General features: G+C 37.2%; 1 protein-coding gene across 1 annotated transcript in view; it reads left to right on the top strand.

Annotated features, from left to right (window-relative positions):
• The window catches only part of CUL5 (cullin 5), a gene marked incomplete at both ends in the record, with an annotated part of 80582 nt that extends 75895 nt beyond the window's left edge, over positions 1 to 4687 (top strand). The window contains 2 exon segments of the mRNA XM_079707856.1: positions 272 to 395; positions 4493 to 4687. Coding sequence (XP_079563982.1) covers positions 272 to 395; positions 4493 to 4687 — 319 coding nt within the window.
• Positions 4688 to 16334: the final 11647 nt, after the last annotated feature.

Here is a 16334-nt window from a genome sequence, read left to right as displayed (position 1 = left end):
TAATCACTTTCATGGCAATATAAATTATATTAACTTTGTTATTACAGGGAGCATAGTCACACTTATTAATAGAGTTTTTATCATGTTTGAGGGAAATCATAGGGTTCATTTTAATAAAGCTACATGTTGGTTATTTGTTACTTTTCCCTTAAACAGTGTTAGATATTAATTTTTAGACTATTTCTAAATATTTTCTCTTAGACATTGTTGCTATAATATGATGTTTAAAAAGCCTTTCACTGTAAAATATTTGATTTAATGTTTTTTATAGAAAAAATGCAAAAGTTCAGAAAAGGGGTAAAATCAACTTGATTGGCCGCTTGCAGCTCACTACAGAAAGGATGAGGGAAGAAGAGAATGAAGGAATAGTTCAACTAAGAATACTGAGAACCCAGGTTTGTAATATTAAGACAGAATGTCTAAATTTTGAAAAACGTTGTTGTTTTTTAATCTTCAAATCTTTTTTTAAAATTAAAGGAATGTAGGTACTCACACTTTTTGTACAGAAGAGCTAATTTTCAATTTACTGAAATTTAAAAATTGTATTAGTAACATTCTCTTAGTTGCTCAAAGAGATGTCTATATGACTTGGTGGTCTCTGGTAGGTTCTATTGGTTGGGTAAAAACCTTGGTTTTAGGTTATGCTTCTCTGACTGCATGCCAAAGAGAATAAATGTATATCAGCAACAAGTACAATTCTAGGATTGAGTATTTAAAATTTAATTTTAACACTTCTAATTCCATTGTAATGGGAAATTAGGGACACTTTAAAAAACGTATTTTAAAACTAGGATTATACCTTCTGAACATGATAAAGAATACCTATTGCAAACTAATGTATGACTGTTTTAACTTTAGAAATAGTCTTATTAAAACCAAGTTGTCCCACTTTTACTGTTTTCATTTAATATTGTTTGAAACTATTGGCCAATGCAATCAAGCATGAAACAAAAAAGAAGAAAAGATTAAAATTTTTCACTTCTTGTAGATCATATAATATGATAAAGGAACAGAGAAAAGATAAATAAAAATCAAATGCTTTTCTATTTAGCAATAAACAAATAAATAAATTTAAGAAAATAAAAGAAGAAACCATAGAATTCACAGGCATTTCTTTAAAAAACAGTGTGTTGGACCTGTATGAAGAGAGGGGCCTTCGCCTGAGAGATTCGAAAGGAGATTTGAATAAACAGAAGGATCATGTTCCTTTTTTTCTTACTAAATTTTTTAATTGAGGTATAACTTACATGCAATAGAATACATATTTCATAGTTTTCAGTGTGTTTTGCTAAATGTGTATACCTGTGTGACCATCACCTCAATTAAAATACAGAACATTTCTATCACTCCAGTAATTTCCCCATGTCTCCATTCAACCAGTCTCCCCCTTCAACCCACCTGATTCCTATCACCATTGCTTTGTTTTGCCTGTTCTTGGTCTTCATACACATGGAATCAGACAGTGTACTCTTTGTGTCTGGCTTCTTTTTTTTTTTTTTTTTTTTTTTTGCAGTACGCGGGCCTCTCACTGCTATGGCCTCTCCCATTGCGGAGCACAGGCTCTGGACGCGCAGGCTCAGCGGCCATGGCTCACAGGCCCAGCCGCTCTGCGGCATGTGGGATCTTCCCAGACTGGGGCACGAACCCGTGTCCCCTGCGTCGGCAGGTGGACTCTCAACCACTGCGCCACCAGGGAAGCCCTCTGGCTTCTTGTTAACATGAAATAACATTCGTTTGTTTTTTTTGGTTTTTTTTGGTTTTTTTGACTGCTTTGGGTCTTTGTTGCTGCGTGTGGGCTTTCTCTAGTTGCGGTGAGCAGGGGCTACTCTTTGTTGCAGGGTGCGGGCTTCTCATTGTGGTGGCTTCTCTTGTGGAGCACAGGCTTTAGGCGCACGGGCTTCAGGAGCTGCAGCACGCGGGCTCACTAGTTGCGGCACGTGGGTCATAGAGTGCACGGGCTTCAATAGTTGCGGCGCGTGGGCTCAGTAATTGTGGCTCACAGGCTCTAGAGCGCAGGCTCAGTAGTTTTGGTGCACAGGCTTAGTTGCTCCATGGCGTGTGGGATCTTCCTGGACCAGGGATCAAACCTGTGTCCCCTGCATTGGCACATGGATTCTTAACCACTGTGCCACCAGGGAAGTCCGACATACCATATTTTTTAATGATAAGGCTGAATAACTTCCCATACTAGTAACAAGTCTACTGAATTTCATACAAAAATTCAACTAAGAATGTTTTTGGAATTTTAAAAATTGATTCTCAGTTTTATAAGAAAGAACAAATAGATGAAAGTAATTGAGAACCTTAAAAAAATAAGGAGTTAATGGTGGTGGAACTTGCCTTGCCAAATATTAAAATATCTACAAAAATAAAATAGCATAACATACAGATTAATAGAAGAAAACAGCTCAGAATTAAACTTCCTATATAAGTGTAGATGAACTTTGCAATAAAGGAAATGATTTCCATGGCCCATGAAAAGAGAATGTATTATTCAATAAGAGATTTTGGAAAATTTTACTTCTGGGAGGAAAAAGCATGGTATAGTCTTAGTTTATGGCTACACCAGGATAAATACAGATGGATTAGAGTTGAGATATGAAGTGGAATGGGCAGGTATAGTCATACTATAAGATGTGCAAAGAAAATGAAGTTTTTTTGTTTTGTCTAAAACTGATTCATAATTATGCTCAATCTGCTAATCCAAGCTATCCCTTTAGGTAATGCTCAGACTTTCTTATTTCTCCCTGATTCTACTCCACCCATCCCTGTTCTTTGCTGTTTTCACAGATGGCATCTGCATGTATTGAGGTTGAGAGAAATTCACTTGACTTCATAGTGACAGTGAAGGGATTGTCCTATCTGTACAGTTGTAACAGTGTTCTGGGTTTTTGGTCTTGTCAGCTCTAGAGTGCTTTATCTGTCAGCTCTAGAGTGCTTTATCTGTCACCTATGGGAATTTGACTTTCTATTGCTATCTATTGCTGATGTCTGTAGCAGATGAACTATGGTTTATTCTTTTTCTAGTTGGTAAGGACCACGTGGCCTCTTTCCTGTTCTGGCTGCCTGTCCTCTGCTCTTACTGAGCTCTTGAGCCCTCTGAGCCTCTGCTACATCTTCTTTGCGGCCCTTGGCCTACATGGCACACTGTTATCATCTGCTGTTACAGGATCACCCTCTCCTGACACTGAAGGCCCTGTGGCAGGTCCATTGGCTCTAAACTCTATCTGCATCATATGGGAACGGAGAGAAATTCAGGAGTGCAAATTACTTCCATCATATCATTCCACTTTTCAAGTGACCTCCAACCTGTTAAGTGGGACCAGGGCAAGAACCCCTCTGTTTTTCTCTTAACATCTCTAACACAGCCATCTTCACCACTACCAAAGCTAGAACAGGAGAAATTGGAATATTTACAGTTGTTCCTCTCCTACTTACTGGTTTCTGTAATGTACAAGCGCCTGTAGGGGGACAGACTTTTTCCATCTTCTTTCTTTCTCTCTGGACCCTTAACATAAACCCCTGTGATCAAGAGTCTGGATCTGGACATACTGACATTGGGAGTAATTCACCTGACCTCCTAGTGGCAGTGTAGGAATCCTCATATCTGTACAGGGGAAGTTGAAGGTATACTTTTCTCACACTGAGTAGTGCCTGACTCCCAAGCCTATTGCCTTGTAGCCAAACTCCATTTTCAATGTTAAAAAGCAAATATTGATTCCTTTTTTTGTTTTCACATTTCTTTTATAATGAATTCTAACCTCCATTAAGGCAGATGAATGCCTTTTGTTGACTAAGCAGACACCTTGTACTGGAAAAGGCAAAAGAGAAGCTATGTAGTAATTTTCTAATTTTCCTTATTAAAAGAATAATAGTAATTGAAGAAATCATCAAGGAAGCTATTGATAAAATTGATTTAGATGAAAAGTGCTTACTCCTACAGGAAGTTAAACCATTTAATTGAGTCAATACAAACTGAAGATACTTATAACAAATACAGTTTATTAATCTGATAAATTTATAAAGAATAGTAATTATTAATTTTTGAAACAGACAGCAACTGGCCTCTACTGCTATACAAAGAAGTAACTGTGAATACAAGGGGAAAAGTATGTGTAAGGGGTTTGTTGTATCTTAGTTGATAGTTGATTCTTAACACAATATCAGGTTATATACATATTGTGTTCACAGGTAAAATAAGCTTTTTAAATGTACATAGTGTGGATACGAAGGAATGAAAGGAAATACACCAAAACCTTAGGTGTGATTTTCTTTTCATCAGAGAAGTTATGGGTAATTTTGTTTTTCCTCATTTTTTAAAATCTCCATAATATGCAGATTTTATTTTTCAGAGTGAAAAAAACTGGTCTCAAGATTAATCTAGTGATTGCTAATCATTTGGATAGGTATTGGATAGAGGATAAAATACATTAAAAGTCATCTTTTGTTTTGTTTTACTTAAAATAATTTAATATTTTATTTTTTCTTTTAGGAAGCTATCATACAAATAATGAAGATGAGAAAGAAAATTAGTAATGCTCAGCTGCAGACTGAATTAGTAGAAATTTTGAAAAACATGTTCTTGCCACAAAAGAAAATGATAAAAGAGCAAATAGAATGGCTAATAGAGCACAAATACATCAGAAGAGATGAATCTGATATCAACACTTTCATATATATGGCATAATTTTGAATATCATGGACAGTATTAAGAACCAAAATTTTGGAGTGCTTGGGCAGAAAGTTCTTGCAGTTTGTGCTAGAGGAAGGTTTATTTGGACTTTGATTACATAAATATGAAAATCTCTGCCTTACCTAACAAAACAACATTTTGCCAATCACATTAGTTAGCATGGTGGCATTCCCTTCATGTTGCACACTCTGTTTTAACAGCATGCCGTTTTGTGGAGAAACTTGCATTCATGAAGAGCCCATTATGAACTTTTAAAAATCTGATTTATACCCACCGGAAGAAATACAGTTGGGAAGGGTGAAAGTGGGGTTCTTGTTGCTTTTTTTTTTCTTTTTTTCCTCTCTTACAAAAATGTACTTGCACAAGGAAGGATCTTCAGATGTTTGTGTGCTGAAAAATGCTGTTACGTTTTGTTTTAAAAAATGCAATTAAAACTAGAAATAGCACTCTTGGTTTCTTTTGATCAAAAGAGTGAGCTGGTCTACACAACATTGGGACAGGGCAGATATAGGTGAAAAGATAAGTTTATAATAGTATCAAATTATATGTTCAAACACTGCTTCAGTATAGCAACTGGATTTTAGTGGTGACTTAAAAATGGTATTAAATTTTTCCAACTAAAAAATGTTGGCTTTCTTTAAGCAGGAGACTACTGTCTTAGTTGTTTATTGTTAAATGATGAGGAGTTTTAAAAATCTTACATGGCTAAGAGAGCTTGTTTTGAAAAAGTGAAGCTCATATTATTATTTTAGTTGTTTAAAAAAATGTATGGAGATAGGTTCGTCGATTGCAGAGTCAAAACAGCAAAACAAGCATATTAAGTGTTTACCAAGACACTTAATATTTATATACTTAATATTTATTATGCCATATTCAAATTTATTAAAAACAAGACAGAAATCTCCTGCTTTAATATAATACAGTTATGTAACTGACCTCTTAATCTGTAGCATAGAAATATTTTGAAATTTTAAAGTCTCATGATTAGGGATTTATAACCTCAGGTTTCTGGAAAGGAAGACATTCTGTTTTAAAAAGTAATAATTAAGTATCAGTCACCTAGGAGGAAGAGAAAAACCACAACATAGACCTGAAAAGCATAAGCAAATTGTTGCAATCTTAATATGAGCAGTAAACTTGCCAAATATATGTACATATATATTTATATATTTTAAAAATAAACATTTAAAAAATGTTCAGAAGGCAACACTTATCTTGTTCCTTTTAGTCAATCCAAAATAGCAACTTACTAGTTGCTGGCAACTGAATACCCAGAATAATGGAGATTTTAGGACTTGAGGACATGAACAACTTAAAAGAGAAAAACTTACTCCCCATTGGGAAAGAATGGCTCAACATGGATTTTATTCATTGTGGTGCACATTTCAAATTTTCTTGCGAATTATTTTATATTTTATTTGATATTAAGTAATATTTTAAATTATTTTGATGATAGTAGGAAATGGAGTGCCAGAGTGTTGAAAGGCATACAGTATTATTACAGAGTGCTTTCAAGAGCATTTCATGGAATCTGTCCCCAATCCCAAGAGACTTTGTGAGCTGCCTGCTGAAAGGAAGGACAGCAAATTTAAAACATTTAAGGTTTTGCTGGCTATAGTCAAAGGCCTATTCTGAAACTCATAAGAAATTGGAATTCTGTTTCTAATTTAAAATCTTACATTTGAGCTCTAAGGTAGCATATGTCAGTTATTAGACCAAGTATATTGTGAAGATTAAACTAAATTAGCGCTCACTGTTTTCTCTGATTAGATGACTGTTAACAATGGATAACTTCAAAATTTTTAAAAACTGATAATTTGGTAATAATTGTGGTCCTTATGTTTAACAAGTAGTTTGGTATTGGCATATTTGCTTATCCGATACAGGAGCGCCAAAGGAGGAAGCAATGGAAAGAAAAATTACAGGCCATTTCTTAAAGTTTAAGATTTGTTGTTGTTTTAAACCAGAATAGTTCTCAGAACTTTTTTTTGGAATTTCTAATCTTTTTTTAGTCATTTAAGAATGAGAGCCATGATGTTTTGATTTATAAAGGTAAATTTAATGCAAAAGTGGGTAACTCTAAATCCATAGCAAAGTTTTCTATTAAATTTTATAAATTTTTAAATTGATAATTATGTCCTAATTGTATTTTGGGGACTAGAACAGCAACAAATACTGTAGACTTACAGTTTTCATCATTTTGTTCATTATGTATACAGAAGTTTATCTGACTACTTTTTGGTGTTTATGAAAACCATTTAGTTGACAAGGTGCCTATACCATTGTTGAATTTTCTTTAAATATATTTTGACAACAGATTTGCTAATTAAAAAAAAAAAAGGATCTGGAAAAGAAACTACCAGCAATTTGCTCAAGATACAGAATCACAGTTAGTATCCTTTATTACTAAGTCCCTTTTCTCTAATGTGCACTTAAAATTAGTGCTATCTGAGCAGGGATGAACTCTGACATAGTTAAGGGGAAAAATATATACATATATATGCATATATTTTTTTCATGAGCAGTATGGCAATAGGACACTTCAGAGGTTAAGATTTGAACATTCATTTTCTAGTGTAAAGGTGGAGCCATCTTGAAAATGTTAACCTTTATTGCCATCTCATTGCCAGAGTAAGTAGATATGAAACAAAACATACAAAGTGAAAATACAGAACAACTTTAATGCTTACAATGAGTTAAATATTTAGAGTATTACTGTTCTAATGATTTAATGAGTATCTTGAAATAAATTCTGAAGTCTTCCAATTTTTACATTTATTGGAGGGGTCCCTGCATTCTGGCAAACTTTATTTAAGTCTCTTTCTCTTATTTTATGCATAAATGTTAAAATTTCCAAAAATGAAATGTTAGCTTTCTTATTTTTACCTTTTATTAAATTTAATACAAACTATGACTGGAGTAGTTTAAAAGTATTTTGTATTATTTGCAGTAGGATGTCACTGGCCCTGCTCAAAGGGCAAATTTTAAAAATTCAATTTGGGTGAAAGTTTTGCTAGTTTTCCAGAAAGATTTGCTATCTTAAACTCAAGCTTGTTTTTTCTATTTTCATGTAAATGACTGGGATGCTATCTTATAAACTCTTCCAATGTCATGTTTGTGAAATAAACATTACAATGAGAGCTTTCCTGTCATCTACACTATATATGTTGTCTGGAGTGTTGAACAAATTTGAGTTCCTAAGTTGTAATCTATCCTCGTATATACAATTTTGAATGTGTGCCACTACATACTGAGATGATAATGCTGTACAATTTAAATGGTAGCAGTTTCTGTATGCAGTAGGCTGAAATATTTTGATGAACTGCTTAATTTTTGGATTTTATTTTTTAAGTTGTATAATTTATTTTCTTGCAAAATAAAAATGTAATATAAAAGCTTTCACCTATCAAGAAAATGTTGATGTTCTACTGTAAAATAGTTTCTAAGAGTTTAGTTAAAATTTTTATAATAGGTATATTTATATATTTAATTGTGAAATAGTAAATCTTAGCCAGCCTTAGGAATCAGAAATATGAAAAGTAACCCACTTATTTCTTTTAAATTTCAAAATCTAGTTCAAAATGAAAGCTAACAGGAATGTAGCTTTTCCATTGATGATGGCATAGGGCTATCATGCCTGGAAGAGGTCAAAATTTTCAAACCTGAAAGTGATTAATGCATTCATTCATCCGTTTAGATAGGTCATGTCATAACCAAAATTTAAATTTTATATCAGAAAAGTAAAAAATATAAAACAGATTATTTCATGTTTTGTATATTTTTGGAAGTTAGTGAATATTTAATTTCAGAGCTAGAGATAGTTGTAATAAGGTTACAAAGATGGACTGTGTCTTAGTCTTGGTGGTTGTAACAAAGTACCATAGACTGCATGATTTACAAACCAACAGAAATTTATTTCTCATAGTTCTGCAGGCTCAGAGTCTGAGATCAGAGTGCCAGCATGGTTGATTCTGGTGAGGAACCTCTTTCAGGTTGCAGACTGCTGACTTCTCACTGTGTCCTCACATGGCAGAAAGAGGGTTTAGAGAGCTCTGGGTCTCCTTTATAAAGGCACTAATCCCATTCACAAGGGCTCCACTCTCATGACCTAATTACCTCCCAAAGTAAAGGCCCCACCTCCCAATAACATCACATTGGGGATTAGGTTTCAACATAGGATTTTTGGAGAGAGACAGACATTCAGTCTTTAGCACTTCATAATGACCCTAAAATCAACCTTGGACTTTCTGGGACTTGGAGGTGGGGGGAAATTGACTTGGAAATGAAGGCAGAGAAAAGTGTGGCCTCAGTTTAAGATTCCCCAGAACCTAGAAACAGGTTAGGCATAGAAACGGGGAGAAGCTCCTGGGCCCCTTACTTGCCCATGGCTCCCCAGGCGCTGGGAGGGGCCCTAAGAGTTTTGTATTTGTGATTTGTATTATTTTTCTCAAAGAGAATCCCCTAAATATCCAAGGTTGAATCCAGTCCTGCTAAAACTGAATGCAAAAAGAAACGTGTCTGGCACACAGAAGGCATTCACGTGTGGATTGAATGAATGAGGTGTGTGTGCCTGAGAACAGAGTAGAGTTTAATACTTTGTTTTAAATGGGAAGAGTTTATTTTCTAATTGCCTATTCTAGACTGTAAAATCAAATATGGACTTTGCATGTCACTAAACTTCTATTTTAACCAATGGATAGTCTGGAACAGGGGTCTTAGACTGTTGAGGAGTTACAGACTTATGAGCATCTGGTTAAAGAAAATGACATGCATATAAAGATACAAACAAGTCTGTGTATAAATTTTAAGTATTCCAACACTCAAGATTAAAAATCTTTGATAGTGAGATCCCACAGTGAGTAAAGAGAGTAAGTAGCAGCCTAATGTCACAAGTGCTGATTCAAACTTAGATCTATACTAGTTTTTGGCTGTTTTTATCTAAAGAATGACAGGAGACTTCCCTGGGTGTTATTGGGGTTTGCTATTTTCATTAATGATAAATACAGTATTTTATTATTGTGGTTGTTGAAGCAGACTGATACTACTTTGACAGTGGTTGATGGTTGAAGGGTAGCAGTGGGAACCAGGAAGGCAAAGAGGAAAGAGCCAACTTTGCAACAAGCCAGGTTTGAAAATTAACACTCCTGTTAAGAGACCACAGTTACCATACCTCTAAGAAAGGGTGGGGCTTGGGACTACCTTTACAAGGCCCTTTTCCTATGGCTGCTAAGTGTGTAATTTTCTTTCCCCCTACTCTGCCTTACCTCCTCCATTCTCAGCAGATGACCTTACTTTGGGAATATAAGCAGAGAAAATAAAATAAGACTTTCAAGCATGCACTTTCATAACTTGCTTTCTCTACCTCTAAACTTTACCTCTAACAGTGCCCATTTTCATCTGCCTACCTATCTCAGAGGAAGGGCTGCCTCACTTCTTACTCGAGGCCAACTGTTGTTTTTTATCTTTTCACTGAATTCCTTCTGCTTCCGTGTTTTGCTCCAGAATACCTACATTTCCTATATCTTCCAAACATCCTTTTATTAGTTATTTCCTCCTTAGCCTCCAACAGGGGTTCTCAAAGTTTTGGTCCACAGACCAGCAGCATTATCATCACTCGAGAACTTGTTGGAAATGCAAGTTTTTGAGCTCCACCCCAGACCTACTGATTCAGAAAGTCTTGGGGGAGGGGTCTCAGCGATCTGAATTTTAATAAGCCTTCCAGGTGATGCTGATGCACTAAAGTTTGAGAACCACTGGCTTACAAACATTCAAGTATCCGCCGTTCTTAAAAAAATGCCTTCCCCTACCTTGGTCAAGTTATGACCTTGTTTTCCTCCTTCCTCCATTTTCTGCTAAACATCTTGAAAGAATAGTCCACAGTCTGTCTCTATGTCTTCTACTTAGTACTCATTGGCTTATGTCCCCACTGGTCCTCTTGCCAAAGTCATCAGTGACCTCCTATTGCTTAATCAGAAGCTCATTTTCAATCTTCCTCTTACTTGACCTCCTACAGCATTTGCACCTTGAACACTCCTGGTTATTGAATTTGGTTCATCTCTTGACTTCAAAGATACCATTCTTTCCTGGTCCCACACTTATCTCTCTTAGTTTTCTCAGTCTCATTCTCTGGCTCTTCTGCCTGCACATCCCAGAATTTCATCTCCATTTCTACTCTTGCTGAGTTACATACTCTGCCTGGGTAATTTTATCCACCTCTGTGGCTTCAACCACCATCTGCATGTTGATGCTCGGGACTGTCTGCAACTGCTTGCAAGATCAACATGTATTTCCAGTTATTTCTTGAACATCTCATCATCCATCACAGACTTGCTCCACTTAATAACTACCTTCATCTTCCAGGTTAGCAACCTCCATTTGACTGTCTATTGACCCCCTCCCCACACCACATTATTGATTCTAGTTATGTATTATCTCTAGAATCTGACCTTTGTTCGCCTTCTGTGTTCACTGAATGAATAACATTTCATAGTAATGCTTATACTAGGTGAAGTAGGTAGGGACTAGCTGTTGGGTTGCTTCTTAGCCTACGTTTGGAAGTAGACTAAATGTACTGAGTGATAAGTAGTGGTCAGTAAGATTATGTTTGCTTTAAATCTGTGGCATTTCTGGACCACTGGCCTAGCTCTAATTTTTCTCTTAATTGAGCTCATACCTCAATGTCTGAGGCCTAAGACAGCAGCAGATGTGAATTGGGTCATTCCTTTTAGCCTGTGGCTGAGGAGCCACTCCAAATCTAAAACATAAAAGCAGGAAAAGGACTTTCATCATTTAAAAAAATTCCCACATTTTTTAGTGCAGTTCCTTGCTCAGTTAGGGGCCCACTACTTGTAAAATTGAATTGAAAGGCTTGGGAGCCACTGTTGAGCAGACCTCCTAAAGGTGGAGGAACATGTAACAAGCCCAAAAGTCATTCTTGGGGCAAGTAGGACTTTTGTCTTACACTTACTAAGAACTTCCTAAGATATCTTCTTTTGGTTCTAAACCCCAAGATATATCATATGAAAGTTATTTTTAGGAACTCTCTTCTGTTGCACCATCTTCCTCTTGTAATCATTTTCTTGTTGAATACCTGTTGTCAAATGACAAAAATAGGACAATTTAATAACGAGTTTGATATCCTTTATTCAAGGGGAAACTTGTACTCCCCATGGACTTGGGGGAGTACAGTGCCTCACAAGCAGTGGAGTACTCTTGCTGAGGGATTTGGGGCAAGAGCAAGTTTTATAGAGCTTTAGAAGTGGCAAAGTGGAAACAGCACGATTGGCTTGGAGGTCAGGGATTTCCTTATAAGGCTAACAGGTAAATCAGGGAATAAGGAAAGAGTATTTGGCTTAAGTTAATTGTCTGAGGTTGCATATCTGACCTTACTTAGAACAAAGAAGTTATTAAAAATTCTTGGCATTTGGGGATTGGCTGGTTTGATATACTCTATTTCTGGTCAAGTGAAGCATTTACAGGGACATGAAAATTCTCTAAGTTTCAGTTTGCTGACATGGCACCCTAGGCAGGAGGAGCTTCACCCTGGGCTTGGAAAATTATTTCAACAATGGGGTACAAACATTTCTAAATGTCTGCTAAAGAAGCTCTTGACACTGTCCTTACCAGGATTTCAAGAAAGGAGATGTTTTGTGGGGTATATAATTAGAAAACATAAGGAACTGACATGTAATGTGACTCAGGATGAGTATATTAGTTTCCTATAGCTGCCATAACAAAGTACCACAAACAAATTTATTCTCTCACAGTTCTGGAGGCTAGAAGTCTGAAATCCAGGTGTTGGCAGGGTTGGTACCTTCTGTAGGGTCTAAGGGAGAATCTACTCCATGCTTCTCTCCTAGCTTCTGGTGGTTGTTGGAATTCCTTGGTGGTTCATTTTTTGTAGGTGCATCACTCCAGTCTCTGCCTCCTCCACATGGCCCTGTCACTGTGTGTGTCCTTTCTTGTTATAAGGACACCAGTCATTGTATTTAGTTTAGGGCCCACCCTAATTCAGTATGGCCTCATCTTGATTACATCTGCAAAAACCCTATTTCCAAATAAAGTCATTCACAGGCAGGATTTGTGGGGGACACTAGTCAACCTAGTACAACGAGTTATTCCAATAGACTAACTATGATAGAAGTTACTTGTTATAGAAGAATTTAATTAGAAGTGAATAACAAATATCCTTGTATTGTGAATCTAATACATACATTTTTTCTAAACTCTTAAGAAACTTGTTTGTTTTCCACTTTGTTCTCTACTATGAAAATATTATTCTAATGTTCCTAAAACTAACTTATACTTTTAGAAAAGCACTCTGGGGCTTATGACTATAGTTATGGACATTTATAAAGAGGAAGAGGCCAAAAAGCTTATTTTATCAATACTGATAGTATACTTTGCAAGACATAAGACTCCACTTACACTTATTGGCTAGGTCTCTAACAAATGTAGTTAACTTAGAATCTAAGATGAGGTACATTTCGAAAGATGTAGTCTTTGTTAATGACTCTATGTCCAGACACTGTGTTATCTAATGTGATAGGAATGATAACTTGAAGCTACAAATTCAGATATGCAAAAAAAAAAAGTTTTAAATTCTCTCTAAACTGGACTTAATTTTTTTTTTATTCAAACACTTCATTTCTATCTCGTGGAAGGAATTTTAATCTAGTCATTTTCACCTAAACTCAGTCAAATTCAGTTATCTTTTCATAAATTTTAAGTTAAAGGTTTGTCACTTTCAGGATTATTCCCTTCACCCCTTCTATCCTGGGTATCATATCGTCCTGGTCTGCCTGATATCCAGCGTGGTAACGCCTCTATGACTTGTATGGTGAGGCCCAGTTTCCCAACAGTGGAGCCTCTTGAGGATCACCAGCTCCAGTTCAGCTAACTTCTGTACTCTTCACAGCTATAACAGGAAAATCACCCATTTAGCTGTATGGGGGGCTCTTTGGGTCATGGGGACTTTCTGTGAGGCTGCCTTAGGCTCCTCATATCCAAGCACCCTAAGCAATCTTCCATTTAACCTCGAGTGCTCATGTGGGCTACCTTTTCAGACAAGCTGGTTTGAATCAGGGAACTGAGATCTACTCTCCGTCATACCACTGAATTTATCCTGTGTGTGTTTGTGTGTAGAGGGGATGATTCTACTAATGTCACGTTCCCCTGTGGCTGGGCTGCAGGAAGAGACAGAGATCAGGGACACTCCTCAGAGGCTGATCCTCTGGTTTCCTCTCCAGCTCTAGCCTTTCTCCCCTGAGTTCTACTTAACTAGTATTGGGTAGGGGTAGGAAAAATGGATTTCAAATATTTGTTGTCTTCTACCTGAACTGTGACTTTAGAATTCTGGAATAAAAAGTTTAGTGTCCTGTTGTCTGTTTGCTTTGGTTCTGCTTCCCCTCAGGGTGGTTATGGCTTCACATCCAGGGTGTGAATGGGGATTATCACAGATGTATAAAGAAGTGGAGGTGGAGGGTGCAGCATGACACAGCTCACAGCATAATCTGATTCTCTGCTACCTTTTTATAATTCTTGCTCCATCTACTTTGGTGAGTCCTCTTCCTCCACCTAAATGCAGGTGTTCCCCAAGTTTCTTTCTCTGTAGACTCTTTGGGTAATTTCATCTATTTAATACCATCAACAATTACCTTTTTGCCCTAACTCCCAATTCTATGCTTTAATCCTGAATGGATTCCTAATTAAATTTTTTGGATAAATGTAAATAAAGATCAGAATTAGATTTTATTTATTTAGGAGTCTAAGTGTAAGCCACTCAAGTGCTACAATTATTCTTGTTGCAGTTAATTTCCCTATTTTCTTTAAAAAAAAGTGACTTTTCAAATTCCTAGATTCTTAAATTATTAACTACATTTTGGCCTTCTTATTTTTCTGAATTTTAGTTTTACTCCTGCTGTAGCTCAGGAGTAAATTTGCTCTCCTTCTCTCCCAACTGCCCCTAAGTCTCTTTGAACTTCTCTAGAAGTCATCCTGTCCAACATAGTGGCAATATTTCCTGATAGTGCTTTTGACAGCAGAATTGTCCAAAGCTAACCTCTGTGCTTCTAAGGCAAGTCTCTCCTAAGGCAAAACTAGTGTAGAGGTTAAGAGCCTAGTTCTGGCAACCAGACAGCCTGGGTTCAAATTGTAGCTCTGACACTAATTACTTGCTCTGTGACCTTGGACAATTTATGGAATCTAAGTTTCCTCATCTATAAAATATGAGTAACAAAGCTCCCTAATTCATTGGGTTTTTGTGAGGATTAAAAGAACTAAACAGTGAAAGAAATGCCCCATACTAAGAACTATGTAAGGAGCTATTATTATAACTAGTCATCTTTTGCTGTTTGTTCACCTAGTGTAGTTATTAGCCTTGGCCTCTGTTTATTAGGCCAGACTAGCTGTTTAATTTTCTGTTATTTCTTTAAAATTCAACTTTTTCAGATAAAGATCTGATATATCTTGTACATTTCACACACATGCACAAACACACACACAAACACAATTTCAGCGCTGGTACACATTGTAATGATTTCCTTTCACAACCATTAAAGCAGTAGGTACAAAAAGGTTTGTGCTTGGCCTAGGGTCAGCCCTAGGGCCCTAGTAGGGTCAGCAAGAGAGAAGGCTTGAGTGTGACGTTCAAAGGAAGTAGGCAGGACTTGGTGACCTATTGATTATAGAGGATCTGGTAGGTGAAGGTATTACACACCACTCTAAGGGACCAACCTAGGGTGATTGGGAAAGTAAAGATAGGGATGCTGTATTTATCTATTGCTATGTAAAAATGACCCCAAAACATAGTGGCTTAAAACAACAATAGCCATTTATTTTCTCTCGTTTTCTGTGGATCACGAATTCAGACAGGGCACAGGAAGGGATGGCTGGTCTCTGCTCCATGATGGCTGGGGTCTCAGCTGGAAGGTTGAAGGCTGGGACTGGAAATCATCAGAGAGCTTTTTTAAATCCATATTTCTGGCTAGACCTAGCCTGGGAGGTCACATACCTCACTTCTGTGATACTCCATGGTCAGGGCAGTCAGTATTCCCTCCCCGGATTCAAGGGATTTCAAGGGATTCAAGGGGAGGGAACACCGACCCCACCTCTGGTTGGAGGAGTGAGCATGAGTAATACTGTTTGTTTTGTTTTGTTTTGCGGTACGCGGGCCTCTCACTGTTGCGGCCTCTGCCGTTGCGGAGCACAGGCTTCAGACGTGCAGGCTCAGCAGCCATGGCCCATGGGCCCAGCTGCTCCGCGGCATGTGGGATCTTCCCAGACCAGGGCACGAACCCGTGTCTCCTGCGTCGGCAGGCGGACTCCCAACCACTGCGCCACCAGGGAAGCCCGCATGAGTCATATTGAAAGAAGAGCTTGTAGAGTAGGCTAATTGTTTGATTAGACCACCCAAGATGGCTGTTCTCTTGCTCTCTGTACATCCCTCAACCAGACCCTGCTTCACCTATACCCTATTCACCTGACTGACCTTCCCTCTTAATCATAGAGCCTGATCAGTAAATGCCTACATACCTGCCCTGGCCCCAGCTAGTGAGTGTTGTAATCTTTAAATCAGAACAGCTCCACAAAGATGGTTTATCAAAGGGGCAGTGAGGGTTGTGGTCCTCTGCTGGTTTCCCTG

Source organism: Hyperoodon ampullatus (genome assembly GCF_949752795.1).
Source record: "Hyperoodon ampullatus genome assembly, chromosome: 7".
NCBI lineage: Eukaryota > Metazoa > Chordata > Mammalia > Artiodactyla > Ziphiidae > Hyperoodon > Hyperoodon ampullatus.
This window is presented reverse-complemented; position numbering and strand designations above follow the sequence as displayed.